At 38.0% G+C, this 22,310-nt stretch overlaps 2 protein-coding genes and 2 non-coding genes across 6 annotated transcripts; 2 read left to right on the top strand and 2 right to left on the bottom strand.

Moving 5' to 3' along the window:
• Window positions 1–2,686: 2,686 nt before the first annotated feature.
• On the bottom strand, window positions 2,687–8,097 carry LOC122666254 (sucrose synthase 7-like). Of its 3 annotated transcripts, none has more exons than XM_043862417.1 (16): window positions 7,653–8,096; window positions 7,432–7,564; window positions 7,183–7,337; window positions 6,680–6,872; window positions 6,462–6,580; window positions 6,147–6,363; window positions 5,967–6,062; window positions 5,716–5,889; window positions 5,496–5,612; window positions 5,246–5,412; window positions 4,676–4,900; window positions 3,800–4,366; window positions 3,561–3,699; window positions 3,327–3,457; window positions 3,115–3,138; window positions 2,687–2,950 (listed from the first exon to the last, which is right to left on the bottom strand). In XM_043862417.1, exons 1-16 carry the CDS (start codon window positions 7,751–7,753, stop codon window positions 2,806–2,808), a joined length of 2,703 nt encoding a protein of 900 aa, XP_043718352.1. In that variant the 5' UTR covers window positions 7,754–8,096; the 3' UTR covers window positions 2,687–2,805. The 3 variants fall into 3 exon arrangements, with proteins under 3 accessions (XP_043718352.1, XP_043718353.1, XP_043718354.1); XM_043862419.1 differs by having other exon boundaries at window positions 2,755–3,026; window positions 7,653–8,095; XM_043862418.1 differs by lacking the exon at window positions 3,115–3,138 and having other exon boundaries at window positions 7,653–8,097.
• A 3,123-nt stretch (window positions 8,098–11,220) lies between these two features.
• LOC122666402 lies at window positions 11,221–11,315 on the top strand. Its single transcript, XR_006333594.1, has one exon. It is a non-coding gene; the product is annotated as a small nucleolar RNA Z103 (small nucleolar RNA).
• A 104-nt stretch (window positions 11,316–11,419) lies between these two features.
• Window positions 11,420–11,515, top strand: LOC122666401. The gene has a single exon (XR_006333593.1). It is a non-coding gene; the product is annotated as a small nucleolar RNA Z103 (small nucleolar RNA).
• Window positions 11,516–15,363: 3,848 nt separating this feature from the next.
• On the bottom strand, window positions 15,364–20,313 carry LOC122665076 (protein SET DOMAIN GROUP 40). Its single transcript, XM_043861136.1, has 6 exons — window positions 20,135–20,313; window positions 19,831–19,978; window positions 19,597–19,728; window positions 19,368–19,508; window positions 17,497–17,790; window positions 15,364–16,073 (listed from the first exon to the last, which is right to left on the bottom strand). The coding sequence occupies exons 1-6, from the start codon at window positions 20,278–20,280 to the stop codon at window positions 15,396–15,398; spliced, it is 1,539 nt and encodes a 512-aa protein (XP_043717071.1). The 5' UTR covers window positions 20,281–20,313; the 3' UTR covers window positions 15,364–15,395.
• Between the last annotated feature and the right edge of the window lie 1,997 nt (window positions 20,314–22,310).

Raw genomic sequence — 22,310 nt, 5'->3', positions numbered from 1 at the left:
AATAGACAATTGGGACTAGGGATTACGAAAATGGAATTAAAACAAAAGAAACTGGGAACCTTTTTAGCACTGTTTTGGTATGATTTCGATTTCAATTTCAATTTCAATTTCGGATTGATTTCATGAAATAGTCAACATATAGATGTTTTATCAAGAAATTTTTATGGTGGGAAAATAAAGTGATTTTACTTTCATTTCCTTTTAAACATATCAAATGACACATTTATCCTTGTTATAAACACATGCACAATAACTTGAAATTGATATCAATTTTAATATTGAAACAGGTCATCAGTTATTTCAGTGTTTCCGTTGTAATTGATTTCAATTTCTCATAAATAAGGTGAAAAATCCATACTCAACACCATAATTTTAATTTATGATCGTATGAAATTAACATAGAAATCAAAATAAAACAGCCTTCAATTTCAATCATTATAAGCAATGAGCAAATGATTACAACTAACTCAAATATTTTTCAATTGGGAAAAGGTTCTCTGAGTCTCCAAGGCAAGGTATGCTGGCACTTTTGTCTACCTCTTTCTTCCTCATATGAAATGACCTTGTTGTCCTCTAATATATAATATTGTTTTGTCACGCTTCATGGTATACTCCCTTATCCTGCTTGTTCAGTTTAAATTTTAGACAAAAAAAATTTTCTTCATCTTGGGTAAGGAAAATTTAGTCATTGGGGGTGTCAGATTCCCTTTGACCCTATTGTATGAAGTCCGAAATGCTCTTGAAACTAATCCAAGAGTCCCATCCAACCACCAAAACCTAGGGATAAATCGGAAAGATTTGCGGTCATTGATCCAGTTCCTAATTTGTTCCAATCCTTAAGGGGTCAAAATCATAGCCATCTTGTTTACTTAATCGGTTTCCAGTTAGAGATCCAGAACCAATTGTTAATGGGTGGGATGGTTCTGGTCCCTAATCTATTCTAAGCTCTATTAAAGAGTTTAAAATTCTAAAATATTTACCTAAATATACCAATACCCTGTAGAAACTGCTTCCTCTAAAAGGCCAACCTTTTAAGATAGGAAAGGGAGGAAACAATATGTATATCATACAGAAACTCTAACACGGCGAACTATCCAAAGGGGGACACGGGTAGATAAATAATTCAACATACCCAAATATCAATTCCTAGGCATATTGATATTGATAATTAAATATTCATTCTTAAGGACACAAAATAACCAAATATGCATTCATAAGCATATATAAAAAATACAAACAAACCACTTAAAAAGAAATCTCCATTACTAAGCATTACCAATTAATCCAAATTTCTAACATCCATCAGCCTCTGTTACATGTATGCTTTTATGATTGTGGTTGTTATGGTGAAAGGAACAAGCTCTCCAGCTCATTATCATGTCTCATCAGATAGAGACTCAACTAAGGAACTCAGTACTACAGATATCCCTGTTATAGAACTCCCACCTTTGTGTGTCAAAATAAAGACCACCATGTTCTACATTTGAAGAGCTTTGGATTTTTTGGGGGAACTTTGAATCATTTGTGAATTCCAGTGCTCAGATGTATCCTTGTTGTGGAATTGCCTTTGATTGAGCAAATAGAAAATAAAAATGTACAAAACATAAAGTCTATGTATATGGATTTCTAATGACTAGAAATTTTCACTTTAGAGTTGTACTCTATCTTGACATTGAATTTTTATTTTTTTTTGGAAAAATCTTATGGGCTTTTGATTATTTATCAAATTATTGTTTCATTGCAAGAATCACTAGACAAAGAGTTCATATGTGCTGCTTTATTTTCAATTCAGGGTCAGTTTTTGGTTCATCCTTCTCATTAGCAGGTCAGTTGGGTATTCTTAGGCTGAGTTTGGTATGCATTTTCTGTCGATTTCGAATTCTCAGATGATAAAAATAGTTGTTTTTATTGTCCGAGAATGCAAAATTGACCTAGAATGCATACCAAACACAGCCACAACCTAAGTTTCTTTTTTCTATGTGGCAATTTTCTGCCTAAATTCACAAAGCCACTTTCCAAGCATTGTAAGCTGGGATTAGGCTGAAAACTTGACAAATGAACAGTATGGTTAGCCTGGATGTGGCACAGTAGATTCAATTTGGCATAAACATCTCGTCAGTAAAGTCTCTAGAGACAGCTCTGTGATTACCTCTGCAACAGAGTTTCTAAATGAATATAGAAATGCATCGGAAATAGATTAGCTTGGTGGAGTCACTTGGCCTATAGTGAGTTCATAAACACAAAGTGCTTCATGTTCTTACCTAACCTCTTATCTGATAAATGTGCCAATTGCACTTTGTTGTCACTACATTTAGACACTTGTACCATTTAGAGGGCTCAAGATTCAGTTTAACAATAGCATAAAGGGATCTCTCTCTCTCTCTCTCTCTCTCTCTCTCTCTGATTTTGAAACTTTCCATATCACTGCATAGATTGAGCATTGGTTCATGTTTAGGACCCAAGATGCTTATCAGTACTTGAAAGTGGGTTAGAAGTTTTAATGTGTTAACAGATGGTTTACCATAGACAAGGGTTGTAGCAGTTCTCTAGTACCTGCAGCTTGTAGAAAGAGCCATGTTCTCTCTCATAGAATATTAGCAGTCCCTGAATCCAAAGAAATCCAATTCCAGCTGATTCCCTCAAACTTGTATTGTTGGATGATGTTCCATATTGGATGTATGTATAGAAATAAGTATTTTATTGAACTCGGAAAGATGAAAATATATACATGAATTTCCTTTTTCTGGAGAAGGTTACAATCCAGGAATTTATTTGAACTTCATCCAATCAACTCACACTCTTTTATTACATAAACCAACCAGACATCTTTTTTACGATGTAGAAGAGAAAGGAAAGAGAAAGAAACAAGAAGCACCATTGACGGCAGGTGGGAACTTGATTGTCACTTGGGGTTGGGGAGCCAAGCTGCTTCACCTCTGAATCTTCATCCCTGCGAATAAGGCTCTTTTGAGTTGAAGTAGGGAATGATCCTAAGATCACTGTGATTCAGGAATTAACCGAACATCCTAGAAGTTACATGACTGGTATAAGTGATGACCCCAGTGAAGATAGACTGAATGACCTTATACTTTGTAAAAGGGGATGCGAACTTACCTTTGCAATCGGGACTGGGTGCGCCTGGTTTCAAATGAAACAAGAAGATATGCAATGGTAAGGGTTTAGGATATAAATTTATAAATGAAGCTACATCGGTAGAAAATGTTTTAAGTTTAGATTCTTAACATGTCTGTAAAACACTAGAGCAAGTGAGCAAGGGTCTCAACATTTTAGAAGGCTTCAAACTAGACTACTTATCACATTAGTACCTTTGTGTTGGCTGCCTCTGTGTTGGCTGGTTCTGTGTTGGCTGGTTCTGTGTCGGTTGAGGTTTAACTTCTGGCTTTGTAGCTGGTTCTTGGGTTTGGGTTCCATCTCTTGGGATGGCTATATTCTTTGCCTGTAATAATGTCCAATGTAAACCAGTTAGCAATACTGAAATTGATCTGTTCATCTTTTCAATTACTTTTGTTCAGTACCCAAAATTCCAACAGAAAAATTACCAAGCTTTTGAATTGGAGACTGTATAACATTTGAATATATCTTTGTTTAGCTTGTTTTTGTTCCTTGTTCAACTGCCTCCAGAAGCCATAGATGGATCCCATGTTCAACACTTTGGTTGCATAGATCTTCCATGTATAGCTTCAAAACACAAACATTATGAAAATGCAAATATCAGTTAAGGAAAACATAATTAAAACTATGCAAGTGCATATTCTCAAGGAACCTATGATTTAATTACCATTCATATATACGTTGGAGACCTGCAGTGGATATCTTGTTCCAGTATCCAGAATCTTCCTTGCACTTCTCAAAGAAATCAGAAATCTTATTGCTTGATTCATCTCCATTGTTGGGATCAACATGGAATCCTGAGACCCCATCCACAATGATTTCGGCCGGGCCTCCCTGATTGGTTGCAAAGGTGGGTAACCCACAGTTCATTGCCTCAATAACCGTAAGGCCGAATGCTTCATACAAAGCAGGCTGAACAAAAGCTCCCTTTGAGTCAGCGATGCAGCGGTATAACTCTCCATTCCGGACTCTATCATTCTGAGCTGATATCCATCTGATCTGACCTTTAAGTTGATACTTTTCAATCAGGTCATGCATCTTTTTAATCTCAGCCATTTCTTCTCTGTCATTTGATTTGGATGGATCAAAGAAGCCAGCAACAATGACAAGATTGACCAGATTCCTGAGCCTCTTATTCTTCCCATACCATTCAGTTAATCCTGTAATGTTTTTCACTATATCGAGTCTCGCCATTGAGAAGATAATCGGTTTCTGCCTGTCTGCTAGATATCCACTGCTCAAAATAAGGGTTCAGTTCAGACATTAGAATTTAGAGAAATAGTCCAAACCAGTATTTTTCTTCAAAATGCACAAACAGTAAGCAAATGAAGCCAGTCGAATGTTGCATTACTAAAGTTTCAAAAGTCAAGCGATCTTGGCATGTGTTTTGTGCCTAAGACACATAAAGGTGAAGCCTGACTTTTCTTCATGTCACATGATAATGAAGTGAACTGAGACATTGTTGTGTCGTTTATTCACTGAGTTTGCCACTAAAATCAAGATATATGTTTGAAGATACATGAGTTGATAGTAAGTGACTCACAAGTGCTGATCGTTATCCTCTTTATTGTATAGGAGTTCTTCAATGGCAGGATGAAATGAGGTCATCCGCTTCTGTTTCTGTGTGTATGGGAAGTAGACAGACTGATCAGCACCAGGGGGAGCAATGTTGAACTTTGGGTCAAAGACATTGATGCCTGAGACTACTCGGCACAGCCCTGGTAGTGTAAATGTAGCATGGCTTTCATACTGTCCCGGCCTATCCTTGCTGCAGATAAAATAAAATACTTGAAGTTAATTTTTGAGCAATGTTTCCTGCACCCAACTTGGAACTCATTCAGAAGTGTGAATGAAATTATTCTGCATAGTTAAAAAAGTCAAAATTGTAATATTAATAATCATGAATTGCATCTAAAATGTGATCCAAGCTTTTCATGAAAAAACCAAACTGGTGAAGTCAGTGAAGGACTAGGTGGCTTTCCAAGAAAATATATTTACTCAATCATATTTCAGAATGACCTCTGAACAAGGTCAGGCTTAAGATTGACCTTGATTGAGTTCTTCTGAATTCTATGAACATCTGACAAACATATTTAGACTCAAAGTGTCTAACCTTCCTGCTATTTCTTGATATGTGCTTGTGATTATAAAATCAGCAGAATTCATTGCGATAATGTCAGCTGTGAATTGGCTTGAGAAATGATACTTCGCTTCTAGTTCTTTCCATTTGATGTCTGAATCTTCATATTTTGTCTTCTCTAGAGCATGTGCAATGGTTCCCTACATTTAGAGGCCATCAGATCAGTAAACATGAAAGTTGACCTCCACAAGTTGATTGAACTCTGTAAACAATATTATCATACCTGAGTTATCCCAAGTTTGCTTGCCATGAGAGATGCTGCCAGGTTTCCATCAGTGTAGTTTCCAATGATGAGGTCTGGTCTCCCTTCCAAGTGATCAAGGATCTTGGCAGTAGCATCCTGGGAATTCAGAAAAGGCAATATATGATTGACATAGCTATGTATGTTTAAGACAAAGATGCTGAAGTAAAAGAATGGGGTTGCATTTTAATGGGGTACATGCCTGAGTAAACCTCTCAAGGTAGGGGTAGATATCAAAACGGGAAACCCATTGGCGAAGGACACCGCTTTCTGTCATAAATGGAACTCGAAGGATGTGAGAATGCTTAGTGTTTAATATTGGCTCCAACTCTTGGTTGCACTTGGTCCCTCTAGCATCTGGTATGAGTCGTGTAACCTGTGCAAATAAGCAATGCTTTAATCAACCTGAACTGGTGATGATTTTGAAGTCATTTCACAATGGTTTCAGCATACCACAAGAATTTGAGGCTTGACACTCAGCCCTTGCTTCTTAATTCTGAGGAGCAATTCATCCTCTAAGGCCTTTACTTGATCCAAAATGTAAACAACCTGTTTAAAATGGCATAAACCGTCAGTTCATTCATTAATGTTGCATGTAATCTATTTCTATTAACTATTGGACTTGTTTTATACCTGCCCACCAGTATCAGGTAAGCCAAGGACATCTGCTTGGCCAAAGTATCCATGGATAGAGAAGATTACGATATTGAATATCGTCGGAAGCCTACTGAATAATTTCTCCATGTTCAGTGGGTCTGGTGCTTGGAGTACCTCCGAGAGTGATCTGATTGTTTCTTTGACAGTTTCTGCAGTATCACCCCATCCTTTAACAAAACCCCACTCAGCAAACCTGAAAATAAGAAAAGGCGGTTTCAAGACCTATTATTCGAATTTCGTTTTAAAATTTTTCAGTTTCTGACGACGGAAAAAAAAAGGGGAAGCAGGGACCTCTGTTCAAACTTCTCATATGGGGTGTCTTTTGGAAGTGCAGAGAGATATACATCAGCTACTATCAATGCTGCCTCAAGTTTGGAAACAGTGTTGAGGGTCTCACTGATCATAAGATTCTGCAAGTTCCAAACAAAAAGGGAAGAGAACATGAATTTAGGACATTGGTCCATGAGAAACATCATCACTTCTTTTACCAAGTTTTATTGTTTCCATACTTCTCCTTGATGATTAAGAGCAAGTAAGAATTCTAGCAAAGGCTTTGCACTCTCAGAGCCCCCTGCCAACTTTGAAGTTGTGAACTTAGAGATATAGTTGAGACCGTTCCCGATTGAAGATGATAGGGTCACATGAGGAATGGAGTGATCAAATGCACTAAAGTCGACCTCAAATGCATATTCATCGGTTGACCTGCATATCCACATTATATTATTCACATTCATACAAATTACTAGACAGAAAATTGTGAATTGAGAAGCATATGATCTAAGTAATTCCCAAGACTAGCCAAATCAATGATCAATGCCTGATCATATGAAAGAAATTCATGAGTTTCAGGGATGGTTTACTTCCATTACTGACAACTACTACACTGACTAAGACGAATAATTAGCCTAGTAGTCGGTTTTGTTCATTGATTTTCATCTGTATCTCTCCAATAACTCATAGCTCAATCAACTAGGTGAATTTTGAACTTTTGAGGCAAAGAGATGACACATACCATTTCTCATCACAGATCATTTCTTTGAACTTCAAGTACTCTGCAGGAGTAATTCCATCTACAGAAAGATCTTCAGAGTTCACCTTAACGAATTCCCAAAATCCTGGGTTTGTTCTCACAGCAAAAGCGACATAAGGAGGAACAACAACAGCCTCCTGTAATATCCAAGAAACAAAATACATGTATCAGTGAGATTTTCTTAAACTGGAGGAATAAGGAAAGAAGATAAAAGAGGGCACTAATTAGAACCTGAGTAGAGCAGATGATGAAGCCAAGCAAGCCCTCCAAGACCTGGGCTCTTTCTAGCTTGTCTTCGATTGATGCATTGATTTCTTGCTTTAAATGGTGGAGCTTCATTAACCTCTTCCCCTTTGAGGTAAACCTGAATTGAAAACCAGAGCTTCTCATGAATAAAAATTGGTACAACAAAGAAAGAATGAGATCAAAAGAAATCAAATATCAGAACATACATTGCGAAACATCTCTTCATATGATATCGAGATTGCCGCATGGCCATGGGCATGCTATCAGCAATGGTGTCAATACGTTTAAAGCCAGACCCAGAAGCCATTGGATCGCAAATTGATATCTGAAAAGCTATGAAAGATAAAAGTTCTGAATTCAGGAAAGGGAAAGGCAGTTTGATTCATCTAGCCTAGGCGTGGAGAACAATTTATAGATAGGATTTCTGGGTTCTCTTATTAAATTACAGTTTTTAATTTTTCCTTCATCTTGCTTTCGTTTTCAACAAGTTTAACAATTGGTATCAAAAAACTCTGTTTCGATGGAAATGGAGGAAGCAAGAATGTGAAAGTTGTGGGGAGAGGAGAAAGCACAATCGATGAAGTAGGCTGGAAAGAAGGGAAAGATTAAGGACAAGAAAGGAGTTCATCAAGGAGAGGAAGAAGAGATTCTTCGATGGAGGGAAACTCAAAAAGAAAACATTTTAGAATGGAGGAAAAGAATTTTTTTGTTTCAGTTCTGTGTGCGATAGAAATGGTTTCTATCCTTTCCTTGTTTGGTTTGTTTTCCTGACCGTTGCAAGCCTGTTTTGCTTTGTATTTTTTCCTTTAATAGATAAACGCTAAGACACTATTCCCGCCAAATAAATGCAAGCGATTGGGGCCCACATGGGCTATGCCAATTCTTCATTTTGCCTACAATTCTGTTCACAACCAACAAGTGGAGGATCCATCTCTCTGAATCATTATCGTCTGCGGTTCCCTGACCGGTGTGGTTCCCTAGTGCCTCCTCTCACAAGAGGGGGGTGAGACTCACTTGGGGCACCTGACCGAACACTCTGCCCGGGTGGGTCCCACCCACCTCTTGTGATAGGCACTAGGGAACCACACCGGTCAGGGAACTGCAGATGATAAAATTTTGAGCCGAAACCTGGAACTAGATTGAAACCGATCCATCCGATAGCGTATTGGTTCAATTCTAAATATACTGATAAATTATTAGTTTGATTCTGGATCTACTAATTAAGTTATTGGTCACCTAACAGTTTCAGAATCGATAGACCAATTAGAAACTGTTGGGACTAGAACAAATTCACATCCTAACCTTATATATTATATAATTGTTAGGAGTTAAGATCATAAGAGATAGGATCAAGCCCTTTATTTTTTTAGTCTTTCATTCTGGCGGGTACACACTTGTCCTGTACGCTATTTTACAAAAAAATTTGCTTGTTAATTTAAAAGTTCATTTGGGAATGCTAACTTAAGAACATACCTTGTAATAATCCTAACTTGTGAGGGTGCTAGTGTTCTTACTTATTATTTGAATACAAATTAAGAGGTAAAATGAACTAGTTCTGTGATTTGAGGGGAAAAAATGATAGTGGGCTGCCTTCTAGTGTGAATAAAATTAATATCTTATTGTAATATTTTTTAAATAACAATATGTTATTGTAATATTATTGAATATATGTAGCATGTATTAGAGATTTTTTTTTAATTTCGGATTGCTTGGAACAGTTTAGGAACTAGAATGGGCCCACCCATTAGTTAATGCTCTTAGATCTTAGGTTTGAAATCGATTAACTTATTGGTTTGGTTCAAGTCCTGACTCCTTATGGCTGGAACTAAGGAACCAAACCATTTGACACCCCTACTTTAAGCCCCACCATTCCAACACTATTTTTTAGATATTTTATCACAAGGGTCTATTATTTTTACAAATGTCATAAGACATTTATCCTGCCATGTGGACAAATGATGTGTTCATTTTGACCAATGGATAAAGAGAACATATCTAGATTTTTTTTTTGGATAATAGAACATATCTAGATTAGCCACGTGTTAACTTTCATAGTCTAATTCAATCAAGTATTTCTTTTGTGTTGACACACATCGTGTGTGTCCATATATGCACGTGTATCACTATTCAAAAAATATATATATATTTTTGGGTACGCTTTGGATTAAGGATTAAGGGTGTATAAATTTGGTTTAATTTTGGTTATGGTATATGAGCATTTAATTTGGTTCGGTTTGGTTTCGATTTTAGTTCAAAAACCATCGGTTTGAACTGAAATCGAATCGAATACCACACTTAAATCCAAAACCCTATAAATTTTTTTTAATGGTGTTGCCTTTCCTTTTGGAACTATAATTTTGATGTGTTTCTCTGACTTTATTGATTGGTAAACTGAAAGATAAGATTTGAAAGTAGAGAACTCACTTGGGATTCTTATTTATTTATTAATATTTCTGGTTCCTTTAAGGTTTGGTGAGCATTTTATTTATTAATTTATACAAATGGAGTTTACTTGAGAACACAACAAGGCGACAACAATTGATAGCCTAGCAGAATGGAACTCTTTTGGAGAACCGTATTGGAGAACCGAATTAGACCCGTATTAGAAAATTGAATTAAAATCGTAATCGAACTGAATAGGTTCGGATCCAGTTTCCACTTCCAGAATCGACTCGGTTCTCAGTTCGATTTCGGATCACACCATCAAGGCATGGAACCAAACCGAATTGATTGACACCCTTAAAAAGGATCCTCTCCAATTCCCTAAAAATACAGTGCAATGCAATGCAGTTCGAGACTGAGAGGCAAGTGCGACATTCAATGGTGCCAAATTCAAGAAGAAAAAAAAAATTGACTCAATCAACCTTGGAACATTGGATGTCGTGTCTACCGGGTGTCAACCTTTGAACCCCAAACTGCATCGCACTCACACTCGACGATCAAGGAATTGGAGAGGATTTTAAGCCATATTAAATTAATATCTCCGGACCACTAACAAAATGTAAATATTCTTATTTAATGGTTTTTAAATGACACATGGCAAGATCAGGCTGTAGGAACATAGTGTTTTTTGGGAAGGTAGCTTATATACTATTAAAATTATTATTATTCCTAAAGGGGGATAGGGGGAGGGGGAAGGTAACAACCAGGAGGCTCAAAGTTGAAACCTGCTGAGCATGGGCATGAAAGGCACCACAGCTCATAACTGCGCGAGGCAGTTGTTGATGGTGTAGGAACATTTTGTCACGTTAGGGGCCAAGGCCAACTGGCCTAGCCGCTGAATCGGTGTTTTAGGTTGGGAATCGGGAGTTTGGGATTGATAAAGGCTAGAAGATCTTAGAATCTGGGCTGTACACGTGGCTGGAATCCCTCCGATTAAGATTTAGGGTTTTTTAAACCCCAACTCTAAATAACGTCACTCGAAACCCGAACTCTATAAATAACGTCACTCCTATGCGAAGCAGGTCAGACCCCTCCCTGTGAAGGTCGCTCTACTCTCTCTCTGAGCCATTTCCACTTCTGAATTGTAGCTTTTCATATTTCGCAGATTAGGGTTTTTGTTTCTGATGGTTTGTTTTTTAAATGTTTTAGGGTTTTAATAGCTTCGTTTGTGTGCTGAGTATGAGCCGATGCTAGATTTGATAGATCTCCGGTTCTGCAAACCCTAAAAGCTATGGTCTTCGTAGTCTTCTTTTTCTGGCAGATATGTAGGAATTTTCTCTCGTTCTTTCGCCTGTTAAATCTGTGTCTGAAAAATAAGTTTGTATAGAATGGATGGAAGTGATGACTCTTTCCCCAACTGCTCGACTCTGATGAGACTAAGCTTTTTAGTTTCTCTACGGAGAATACAAGCCAAGAAACTGATCCATCCTTCTATGCCAATGAACGCTACACCCCAAATTTTCTTCTTTTTTTGATTTTTGGCTTTACACACTGTTTTCGTAGATGAAATGCGCCACTCAACTCGACTCTGATGGAAGTGATGACTCTTTCCCCAACTGCTCGACTCTGAAGAAACTAAGCTTTTATAGTTTCTCTACGGAGAATTCAAGCCAAGAAACTGATCCATCAATCCACGCGAATGAAAGCTATACCTAAAAGCTTCTTTTTTATTTATTTTCCCTGTACCTCATTCTGTTTTCGTAGATGAAACGCGCGACTTAACTCATGTTAATTATCCAGTTTTCTAATCCGTTTCCGGCACAGAACCAGAAAAAATCTACCTGCAACCGTATACAAATTCCTAGATTTCTTGACGGGGGAAAGATTTTCCCTTACTATTATGGAGCAAACCAATTAAAAGTGTCTGCAAATTCCATAGTAAACGTCAAACAGCAAGCACAGAGATGTAGATGGTCTATTCAGGTATTTACTTGGTAACTCCTCCATCTCTGGCGGTCTCATATTCCATTACCTTGGGGAGGCAGCGTTGCTGCAATGACCTCTTTGGACAGGCCATGAGACATACATTACCTTCTCTGTTTCTTTCAGTCACCAAACGCAGAGCAGTGAGCTGCCATCCGATTTTTCATTGAACGAAACCTTTTTAAGTCTTTAAATCGAATCATCAACGTTTTGGAGAACGGTTTTTGAATTCTTCTTCCTTTTCGTGGCTTTATAACCGTGTTTGCTCTTCTCCCTTTGTTACGCTGCAAAGGTGTTTGGATGGGGTGTTTTATGTTTATCACATTTCTATGAAGTTTGAGTCCCTCTAAACAGTTTAGGTTTGGTTTTACTCGTTAGGGCTTTAGTGTTTTGGATTTAAGTGTCTGGATCAGCTCATGTGTGGACGGTTTTTACAAGTTGCCTAGAGACCAGGGATGAAACATGGTCCAGTTTGCCTAGCTCAACCCAAGCCCAACCTGGCCCTATGGTGGGCTGAGATATCTCAGCCCAAGTCCAACCCAACTGAATCGGACTCTGATTGGGACATTATGGACCCTGATTTTTGCCAAGTCGGTTGTCAATTTTTACTAGGGCCTGGTTGAATGGTTGGCCTTGACTTAAACTTGCTTTTTCGCCATTTACATCTTTCTATGCATTAAAAGAAATAAGACATGTTATTGAGTATTGATTTGTTTTATATTTTATTGTTTATTAGATTTTTCTTTGGATTAAAAAACTTTAGATTGAATTTAAATTGTAAATATTTTTCGTTCAATAGATAAATTAGTTTTTTTTTGATTAATCAATAGATAATTAAACGCTAAAAAAAATTGCAAGGTTTAAACAATAGATTGTAAAGCACTGCCTAGCACATGTTGGGCTTAGCTCGAGGCCTCAACAGGGCCTGCAAATCTTAACCTTAACTTGCCTTTAGGGTTGAAAAATCTAGTCTAGCCCCCTGTTCAGGCTCATGGCAAGTTTGGGCTGATAGGGTCAAACTTACATCCCTATTAGAGATCCACATGGTGATAGTCCTCTATTGTCCAAGTGTTGAGGGTTTTGTGCCCTGGAGGACAAGGGTATCAATTGGTTTGATTCTGCGCTATTGGTCTAGTTCTTTAACTTTTCTAGCCCTTAGTGCTCAAGACTAAAACCAAACCAATTTGCTGATTTGTTTCAAACTTGAGATCTAAGACCAGTAACTAATGGGGGGGGGGGGGGTGGGCTGGTTTTGGTTCTAAGCGATTGGTTCTAAGCAGTCTAGATTTTTTTCAAAAAAAAATTCCTACCTCATGTTACATATATTTAATGATATCATAATAAGATTAATTTCAATCACATGAGATATGTTTTATTTTTTAATTTTTAATTTTTAAATCATAGTACTAGTTTATATTACTTCTTTTTTTGTATTAATTAATAGAGAAGTAGTTTTCTGTCATGGGAGATTTGATGGAGTCCTATAAATTTGATTCGACTTTGGATGATAATTGAGTGGACTCCACATCTGTAAATAGGAAAAGTTCACTTGTAGATGCATATAAACTCTCACCCCACTTGAGCAAACACAGATTTGTGGCAAAACAGTGCAACTATCTCATTTAACTAAAATTAAATTTTGAGAAAAAGATAACGAGGGGTATTTAAAATGTGTAAAGTTTTAAATATTCCGATAAAAGTGTCATTGACACTCCCATATATTACAAATGGTGATAATTATTGTAAATTTATTTGTTAGTGTGTTCCATGTGTTTATGATGTGCAAGTGTGGGAAAGCATCTCTACATTGTCGACCCAAGGATTTCTCTACATGTGTATATGAACATGAAAATACTGTATATCAAAATATGTTCTTTCTTTTCTATCTCCTAAAGGTATCAAACATGCGAAAAACCAAATTTACAATCTTTAAGCACGGACTAAATCAGAACAAGAGTGAGTCTCCACATAGTCCGTCGTCTGTCAGAGCCAAAACTGACCTAGAGAATTAAAAATGAGGCATATACATGATCCAACAAACATCTAGAATCCAGGATCTACATGATCCATATAATACATTGTAATAGTGTTGCATCACCATTGGTGAAGGAAATCTTATTCATTAACAGAAAAGAGTTGATTGCAGCAATGATACACGAGCAATGATACACAAGTCCAATCTCAAGATCGATCAGATCCAGCTGTACGGACAAGGGTATAAAAGTAAAAAAATCAATTTTTTATATATATAAAAAAAAAAGAGGCAAAAGTGTCATATTAACCCGAGTTTGGGTGATCCCAATCCGTATTGGCTGATCCAATCCAACCGATATCAAGATTACAAACCTTGGTCATGACCATTTGATTTGGTTTCCTTTCCACTTCTTCTTTCTCCTTTCAACCCTTTTGGAGAGGGTGAGGCACCAAGGGTCTCTGTGGTAACCTTCCAAAAAATTGTTTATGATGTTTTTTATTTTTCTAGGGACAGAAATAGAACAAATTTGTATGTGTTGTCCGATCTGTTTTTTGTGGTTTTTTGAAACGAACTGGATAATAGAAATGGTTCAGCATGGTTTTGAGAAACATAAAAAAAAAACGTTTCAAAGAAACAGACACATAAATTGAAAGCAAAAATATGCACAATATAGACTTGATATTTCACAAATCACCACCACCACCACCATCTCCACACCTCTATCACCACCACCAACTCCCCCACTACCACCACCTCCACCTCCACCTCCACCTCCACCTCCACTGCCACCACCATCACTACCACAAAATAGAAGAAAATTTTCTCTTAATATGCAATCCATACATGTTTTCTAAGAAAACACGAATGTAGGAACGATCGTATTCATGCTTACTTGGCAATCGTGAGCTCCTTCCTTCCCCATCACTACCACAAAATAGAAGAAAATTTTCTCTTAATATGCAATCCATACATGTGTTTTTTTTCACCTAGTGACAGGAACAACTTTTTTCCAGTTTTACCATACAGCATTTGTTGATACAGAATTACTCCAAAATCACATAAACACAAAAAACTGTTTCTGACTACAAAACAGTATTTTGGAACAGAAATGTTACCGTACAGACCCCAAAAGTGGCCACAAATGGAGTGGACTCATAGAAATAGTGCAAAACTGCATCTTGGAGACCATCGAAAAAGTGACCGTAACCATTTGGGATGACACCAAAACACAGTAGGCACAATTTTTTTGGTGTTCAGCTGCTGCATTTTGAGAGTCCATGCATTTGTATGGTGCTCATAATGGACCCAATAATTCATGCTCCCAAAAGGTCCCTAATTAAATCAGTACAAATGCAGGAGAAAAGCCACTTCATTGTCGAAATGATTTTCTCCTTTCATGTTGCACTATTCAAATATTCTGGGCATCCAAGCTGCTTTCATGCAACCATTCCAGGTACAAAACATAAAAATGAAACCAAATAATCACTATTAGAAAACAAGTGTTTCCAACATTCAAAATTTAGGGATTGAAGAACCCACTTCAGGTCCCTTCAGAGATGGCCAACATATAAACTTTACTTTAATGCTACAACTAACTCATTATATTACCTTAGAATATGTAATTATTGCCAAATGACGTTACCATAGTTCTGTTGGATGAATGATTTTGAGAAGAAAGAAAATTGAGAGCCTCATTACAATAAGAAACACAGTTGACAAGTATATTTTTATACCTGAGCCTCCATTGAACTGCCAATTTCCATCTGCCCATTGACCTTCTAGCTTTCTTAGGCAATGGGATCTCATTACTTTCCTTCAGCAGACCACAGGCTTTGAAGAAAGCACCAACATCATCTCCTGAAGTAGATAGCATCTGTTCAATCTCTTTGGGAGATGGATTATCTTGCATTTTGTTGATAAGATGTAGCAGCAACACATCTTCTTCAACTGCAGTTGGAAAATTTTCTAGAAGTACACAGCAGTTGTTTCTCATCCATCTCATGATAGAGATCTCATTGTCCACTGACAGTTGGGATCCTGAATAAGCAAGGTGGCCAAGTGACCTTCGCTGGTTTGGTGGAGTAGCCCACAAACGTAAGGTAGACAGTAGGGCAAAAGATGGCTTCCCATCTTGCTGGATATACAGTGAATCCTTGGCCCATGAACTAGAGGAGTGAATATCAGCTTCCAAATGGATAAAGGCTTTGTCATTTGGGTTCGCATTCAAAATAAATCCATAGTGCTCAAGAAGCTCCAAATTTGTGTATGTTCCGTAACTTAAAAGAACCTGAAGAAAAGGAGGTGCATAAATACCATTTACAAGAGAATCATAGTGCTTTTAAGTAGGTGGTCTTAAGAGGGGGGGGGGGGAATAACATTTACAATCATCCGTGGTGGTCAGTAATCTGCAAGTTCAAAAATATCTATACTGACATGTTACTGCAATCCAACCAGTGCCTATCATGTTTCATCCTTTCCCAAGGCCATGCTAAATGAAGAAGTCCCTTTGTTACATTCTATGAATTCAATTGTTTTCTCATGGGATTCTTCTGCACTAGTGGCTATGCAATATTGCAAGCATTTACTTATTAGGCAAAATAATTCATTGAAAATTAGCTAAAACAGTAAAAGTAGAGTAAGAGGATGTAGCTTTCTTCTCTATATTAGAGAGACAACCAGAAGTGTTTAGTATCTCTTTTGAGTTAATTTTGAATAGGAAGTTACTCTAGTAAGAGACCCTTGGTGTTTTCTTTTATTCTATTACTTGTTACTCTGGTGCTTCACATGAGACCCTTCTGCCTTTAAAGTGTGACAGTAGTGTAGAATTCCACAACTGCTCTACAACCACTCCTAACTTGGACTAGTTCATGTTGAAGCAGATATTCCAAGATACAAGCATTTGGAAGTAATATCCCAATATTAACATTGTCCAAGGGGTGAAAATGAAGGCACAGTCATGGTGATTGGTATATATCCTACAACGGAGTTCAATATCACTCAACCCTACACATTTATAAATGAGGCTGTAAGCCTGTAACCTGGTGCAAGCCCACTTTCACAGGGCCCTAAACAATGACAGATGATTTTTATTACCAATGTTGATCAGTATTTATATGTGCCAAATTTCATGCATCATATCATGGTTGAATATCACTGGAACATTATTGGTTCTATGGCAATGCCAGTCAAACTCAGCTTCATCTCACCTTTCTTTATACCTCATTGATGCTAAAGGAGCGGTAAGAATTAAGATGACAAAGCCATCAAATGCCAATTTTATAGAACTTCGTTAATAATTACCCCATTTTTAACCTTTAAAGCTACCAAACATAAAGTGATCAGAAATATGATCCTATCATTTAGTTCAACGTAAGGATAGATGTCCTAAGAAAGTGCATTGACATTTATACCGCACTAGTCTAGAACATTAAAATGCAAGCACACAAACTTCAGGGGGAAAGGCCAGATTCATGGCACACACCAGGCAATATTCACAAGGAACTAAAAAGACACAATTCAGGCAACCCTAACTAATAAGTACTATAAATGAATATCCTTTTTTTTGGGTAGAAGATAAAACATTTTATTACTCACTCAAAGATGGGGGGGGGGGGGGGAAGATAAAAACTAGCCACTTAAAACAGGAAAAGACAAGGGCAACTATATTTCAGCATGTTTTACAGCAGAGACTCGAATGAGTTAGCATGTACCTGTTCACCTTTCTTATATTTTTCCATCGCATAGAAACAGTATGCAGCAACATCATCCCTGTATTCAGCATCTGTCAACCTCTGAGAGTGGATATCAAATACATCAGTCTCTGACTTCTCGGTTGTACCATCATTCACAGAAGAACAAACTTGCAAGGAAGAGGATTGTCTCCAACTTTCCACAACTTCTGAGGGAAGTGATTCTTCTCCGGGTGCAGCATAATTGAAAAAGTCACCCACCGGGCATAAACACCCAGCATTATCCCATGGTATATGCATTGTACGAGAAGATACCTTCATGCATGGGGCAAATTTCATTGCTTAAATTTATCAGAACTAAGAAAAAAAAAAGAGAAATGGTAAGTAATAACTGCTGTCTAAAGTAAATTTGATTCAAGGCAGACAATTTCCCATGCCATAAACAATACATGGTCTGATAGTGATGCAGAAATCCAGCAGGAAGAGAAGAAGAAGAAACTACTATTTTGAGTTTGGTTTAGTTTTTAGTTTTCTGGGTCAACCCGAACCTAAGGTTCAATATTGGTTCAAGTTAGACTTAATTTTAAGTCTCCTATGGGTTATATGGGTCATGTGCTTAATATTTTTGAGTTCTCTATTGTAAGGAGCCAATTTTATAAGCACAAAGATGAGAGATTTGAAGCCTGTAAGAATTTTGTAGTAGTCTAGAAGCCTTATATTTTGTTTTCTCGAAAACTCTCTTGGCTTTGCATAAAGAGTTGCTATTTTTTTTGTATTGTTGCAAGGTTATAAATAAAGTAGTAGGGGATCATACTACCCCATGGTTTTGACAAACAATAGCTCAATGCATGTTATTTCTTTGTGTGATGCAAAATGCTCTTGCAAGAAGCAATAGCAACTTCGGTGGGATGCCAATAGGACTGGTGAGACGCAGGTCAAGTTCTAGGTGGGAGGCCTAGTCCATATCAATCTTCCTTTCTCTATCTTCTCCTTATTTCTCCTAAGGTCAGATTCTGTTTAATTCTAGCGCATTCAACTTATTTATCTAGTCATCTTCTGAACTGCTACTCTGATTTCTAACCATTTGACATTGCTTTTATTACTTTCAGACCTGGTTTTTGCAGTCGAAACAACCTTTAATCCAACCCATCGATTCCCTTGTTGTAAGCAGTTCACTGACTAGTTTGAGTGCTGTTGCAGCCTTGTTCTCTTCTCTACTTTCTATTTTGATGCAAGTAACTAATTCTGTTCACTTATTTCATGACCTACTTAGCTACTAAAACTTTCCTAAGTTTCAATTTTGATTTCACTTGCATTCTATGATTTAGTTGCTGTTTTTCTGTGGTTACTAATTCTGAAATCCTGTTTTTAGTAACTTACTAATTTGGTAACCCCTTGATAATATCCAAATCCAACGTTGGATCAACATTCAACTTTGCTGGACTATTCATCTCATAATCTAGGCCATTCGACCAGACCTTGGACCCCATCAGAACTTCCTTGATCAGGTTGCTGAAACTTCACTTTATATGAGTAATACTTGACCTGAGGTTCTGGATCATGTGTTGGTTTCCTTACCCCAGCCTTTGGGTGATTAGCTAGCCACCAGCTAGTGATTGCCATGGGTGGATGGTAACCCATAAACCAGACAATCAACCCTAAGTTTTCCTAAGCAGCTGATGTTTTTAGCTAACTCTCAAAAACTCAAAACAACTTTTACTGTGGCAATCTGACCTTTCTAAAGAACTAGCAAATCACAAAACGAATGATTGACCTGTACTGATGAATAGGCATAACATATCTATAATATATAGAGAAAAAATATCTTTGACTCTGTCAGTCTGTCATTTAACAAACATGGAATGCTCTTACAGGAGGGCCAAGAGTCTCACAGTTGCAGAAGCCCAAAGCCAAGACCTAAAAGTTAAAAGCTGTGGCCTTAACTCAAGATCCTTCATAAGAGGAAGAGCTTCTTTCCAGTCCAGCTTGGCCTTTGATATAGCCTTTTCTGTAGCCCAGGTAGCATCATCCACCTATAATTCCAATTAAGGCCTCGTGAGTTTTTAATCTAAATAACAACAAATTCACAAAAAATTCCAAATAGAAAACTTGAAACAGAACTTGCAGAGCTTGAGTCTCAAAACCAGTAAAGCCCCCTAATGTGTCGTAGGTCCGTGGAAGCTGCATTAAGTAAGGGTACCACCAAGAATCTTTGCCTTTACCCATTTCAGCCAATAAACAGACAATCAATATCTGCATAAAAATAAAGCAAATACAGATAAAATATGCAATATAGATGAACATTTTTTAGAATCCCTGAGAGGGAAAAGGAAAAACATTTAACAATTATAAAACCTGAGTGGAGGAGAGGTTGGGGTATCTGTTCACACAAGAAGCAAGTTTCTGGTCTTTCAATAGACGTTCCCTGGTCATCAAAGCCGATTTTGGAACTCTGAGGATCAATTCTCCTTTTCCAAGCTCACGAGCAGCAGCTAACCCTCTACTGCGGAACACCCAGAAAAGAGAAGGAAAAGAAGAAATCCATGAGATGTGTAATTATTAATTTTATTTTTTTTTTTCATTTTTGAAGACTGGAGTGGGAAAAAAAATGGAGGAAAAAAGTAAGGTTGCAAAGGGGAAGAGAAAGGAGGCTCTTTACCCGCCTGCGTCAGGAAAATATGAAACTAAAAGGGTGGAACCCAAACATGAAGGAGACTCAGATTGGAACTGGTCGGTTGAGTCTGAAATTCCCAGCGTCGCAGCCCACTTCAGGAAAGATTCAAGGCTTCCTGGGTCTCCCTCCATCTCTTCTGCCTCTCTGTTGCTGCTCACAAAGCTTCGATCGATGCCTACGGATTCCAGAACTATGGCAATGCCCATGGATACTCTGCCAGACCGGACGGTCGAACGCCAATCGGGAACCGGGGCTTATATGGCTCGATCGACAACAAATAAACCGAAATAAATAGTGGATGATAGTACCAAAATAAATTCTTTTTTTTTTTTTTTTGGTAACTGAGCATTTATTCAGAGGGACGGGGTTTACACATGGTATCACCTTTGCAAAGGTTGATTAACCATGAAGAGGAAACCGGCCAAGTTGTCATACCCGTAATAGACAACGCCTTCTTGGCCAAGGTATCAGCGACAACATTGCTTAACCTTGGAATATAAACAAACTGGCATTTACAAAACATAGTAGACAGGTATACGATGTCCTCAACTATGGGGAGAATGTATATGGGAGGAGAGGAATCCTTGCCACGAGAAAGAAGATCCAACAATTCTTTGCAGTCCGACTCTACCATGATGTCCTCAATGCAATCACCCAATGCGTGTAGTAATCCAGACCTAATAGCCAAAGCTTCTCCTTGAAGAGGAGTAGTGAAATGCAGGGGATCCGATACCGCCAGAGTGCAGAGTCCAGTTGAGTTTCTTACAACAAAGCCAATACCGGATAGCTTACCTTCTCCATGAATAGACGCTGTCGGTTCGGCTTCATAGAGGGGTAAGGAGGAGGGGTCCACCTTATCTTGTTGGCGTGCTATGAGGTGAAGCTTGGTTTGGCAATGTCGTATCTCTTTTGAGCTCCAAAATTCCTCATAGGCCTTAACCGCCATAGAGCAAACTGCTGAAGGAGAGGTAGTTGTTTGATTGAAGATGGAGTTATTCCTCGCTTTCCAGATGAACCAGCAGAGAAAGGAATAGAGACTAATGACTAAATGACCATTAGCTTTATCCTTAGCGAGAAGTTTGGTCCAGCTAGATATCCACTCCACTAAGGTCATATTCTCACATCCAAAGTTAATAGTAAGAGGGGAGCCAAACCAGACTGCCCGAGCAAACTCACATTGAAAGAGAATGTGATCGATGGATTCAATAGGTTCACTACATCGATGACAAGCTGGGTCCACGGTAATCTGCCGATGGTGGAGGCCTTCCCCTGTTGCTAAGCCAAAACCGCAGGCCTTCCAAAGAAAAGTCTTAATCTTGGGAATGCTCTTACAACCCCAAATTAATTTCCATACCGGCTTGGGCACTTGAGGGATAATAGTACCGGAGGGTGAGGCTTTAAGCTTGTCTTTGAGAGCTTGTTGATTACACAAAAAGTGATAAGCTGATTTAACTGTGAATATCCCATTTCGAGTACCACCCCAAATTTGAATGTCCTCTTTTGGAAATAAAGGAAGTTGGACTTCTAAGATCACTCTGATATCATCTGGATGGAACCATTTATTAAGCTCTTCTTCTTTCCAGACCATGTTGGTAGGATCAATAAGTTGAGAAACCCAAATAAGAGGGCAATCTTCAGGTTTCCGATGTTGCACTTTAAAATCTAGGTTACTAGGTAACCAATTATCATCCCAAATCAGTATTTGGTTGCCTTTGCCCACCACCCAGAGAAGACCAGCTTTAAGAACATCTCTCCCTTCAATTATACTTCTCCACCCCCAAGAGGGTTTTGAACCTGCTTTTGCCTGAAGAAAGGAGCATTTGGGAAAATAGATTTGCTTCATTAAATTCCCCCACATTGTGTTTGGTTGCTGCCACAGCCGCCAGGCCACCTTAGCAAGCATAGCTTTGTTATGCAGTTGAGAATCTCGAAATCCAAGCCCCCCTGATTCTTTAGAAAGGCACATCCTTTTCCAAGAGATCCACTTGAGTTTCTTATTCGCATCTTGGCCACCCCAATAGAAATCCGAAGCCATCTTTTTAAGTTGGGTGTGATGAGTGGTTGGTAGCTTGAAATGAGAGGCAGCGAAATTGTTCATTGAAAAAGCAACTGCCTTTAAATTCTTAGAATGTCCCAGCTTTCTAGTACCAAAATGAATCTT

Source organism: Telopea speciosissima, chromosome 6, assembly GCF_018873765.1.
Source record: "Telopea speciosissima isolate NSW1024214 ecotype Mountain lineage chromosome 6, Tspe_v1, whole genome shotgun sequence".
Taxonomy (NCBI): Eukaryota; Viridiplantae; Streptophyta; class Magnoliopsida; order Proteales; family Proteaceae; genus Telopea; species Telopea speciosissima.
This window is presented reverse-complemented; position numbering and strand designations above follow the sequence as displayed.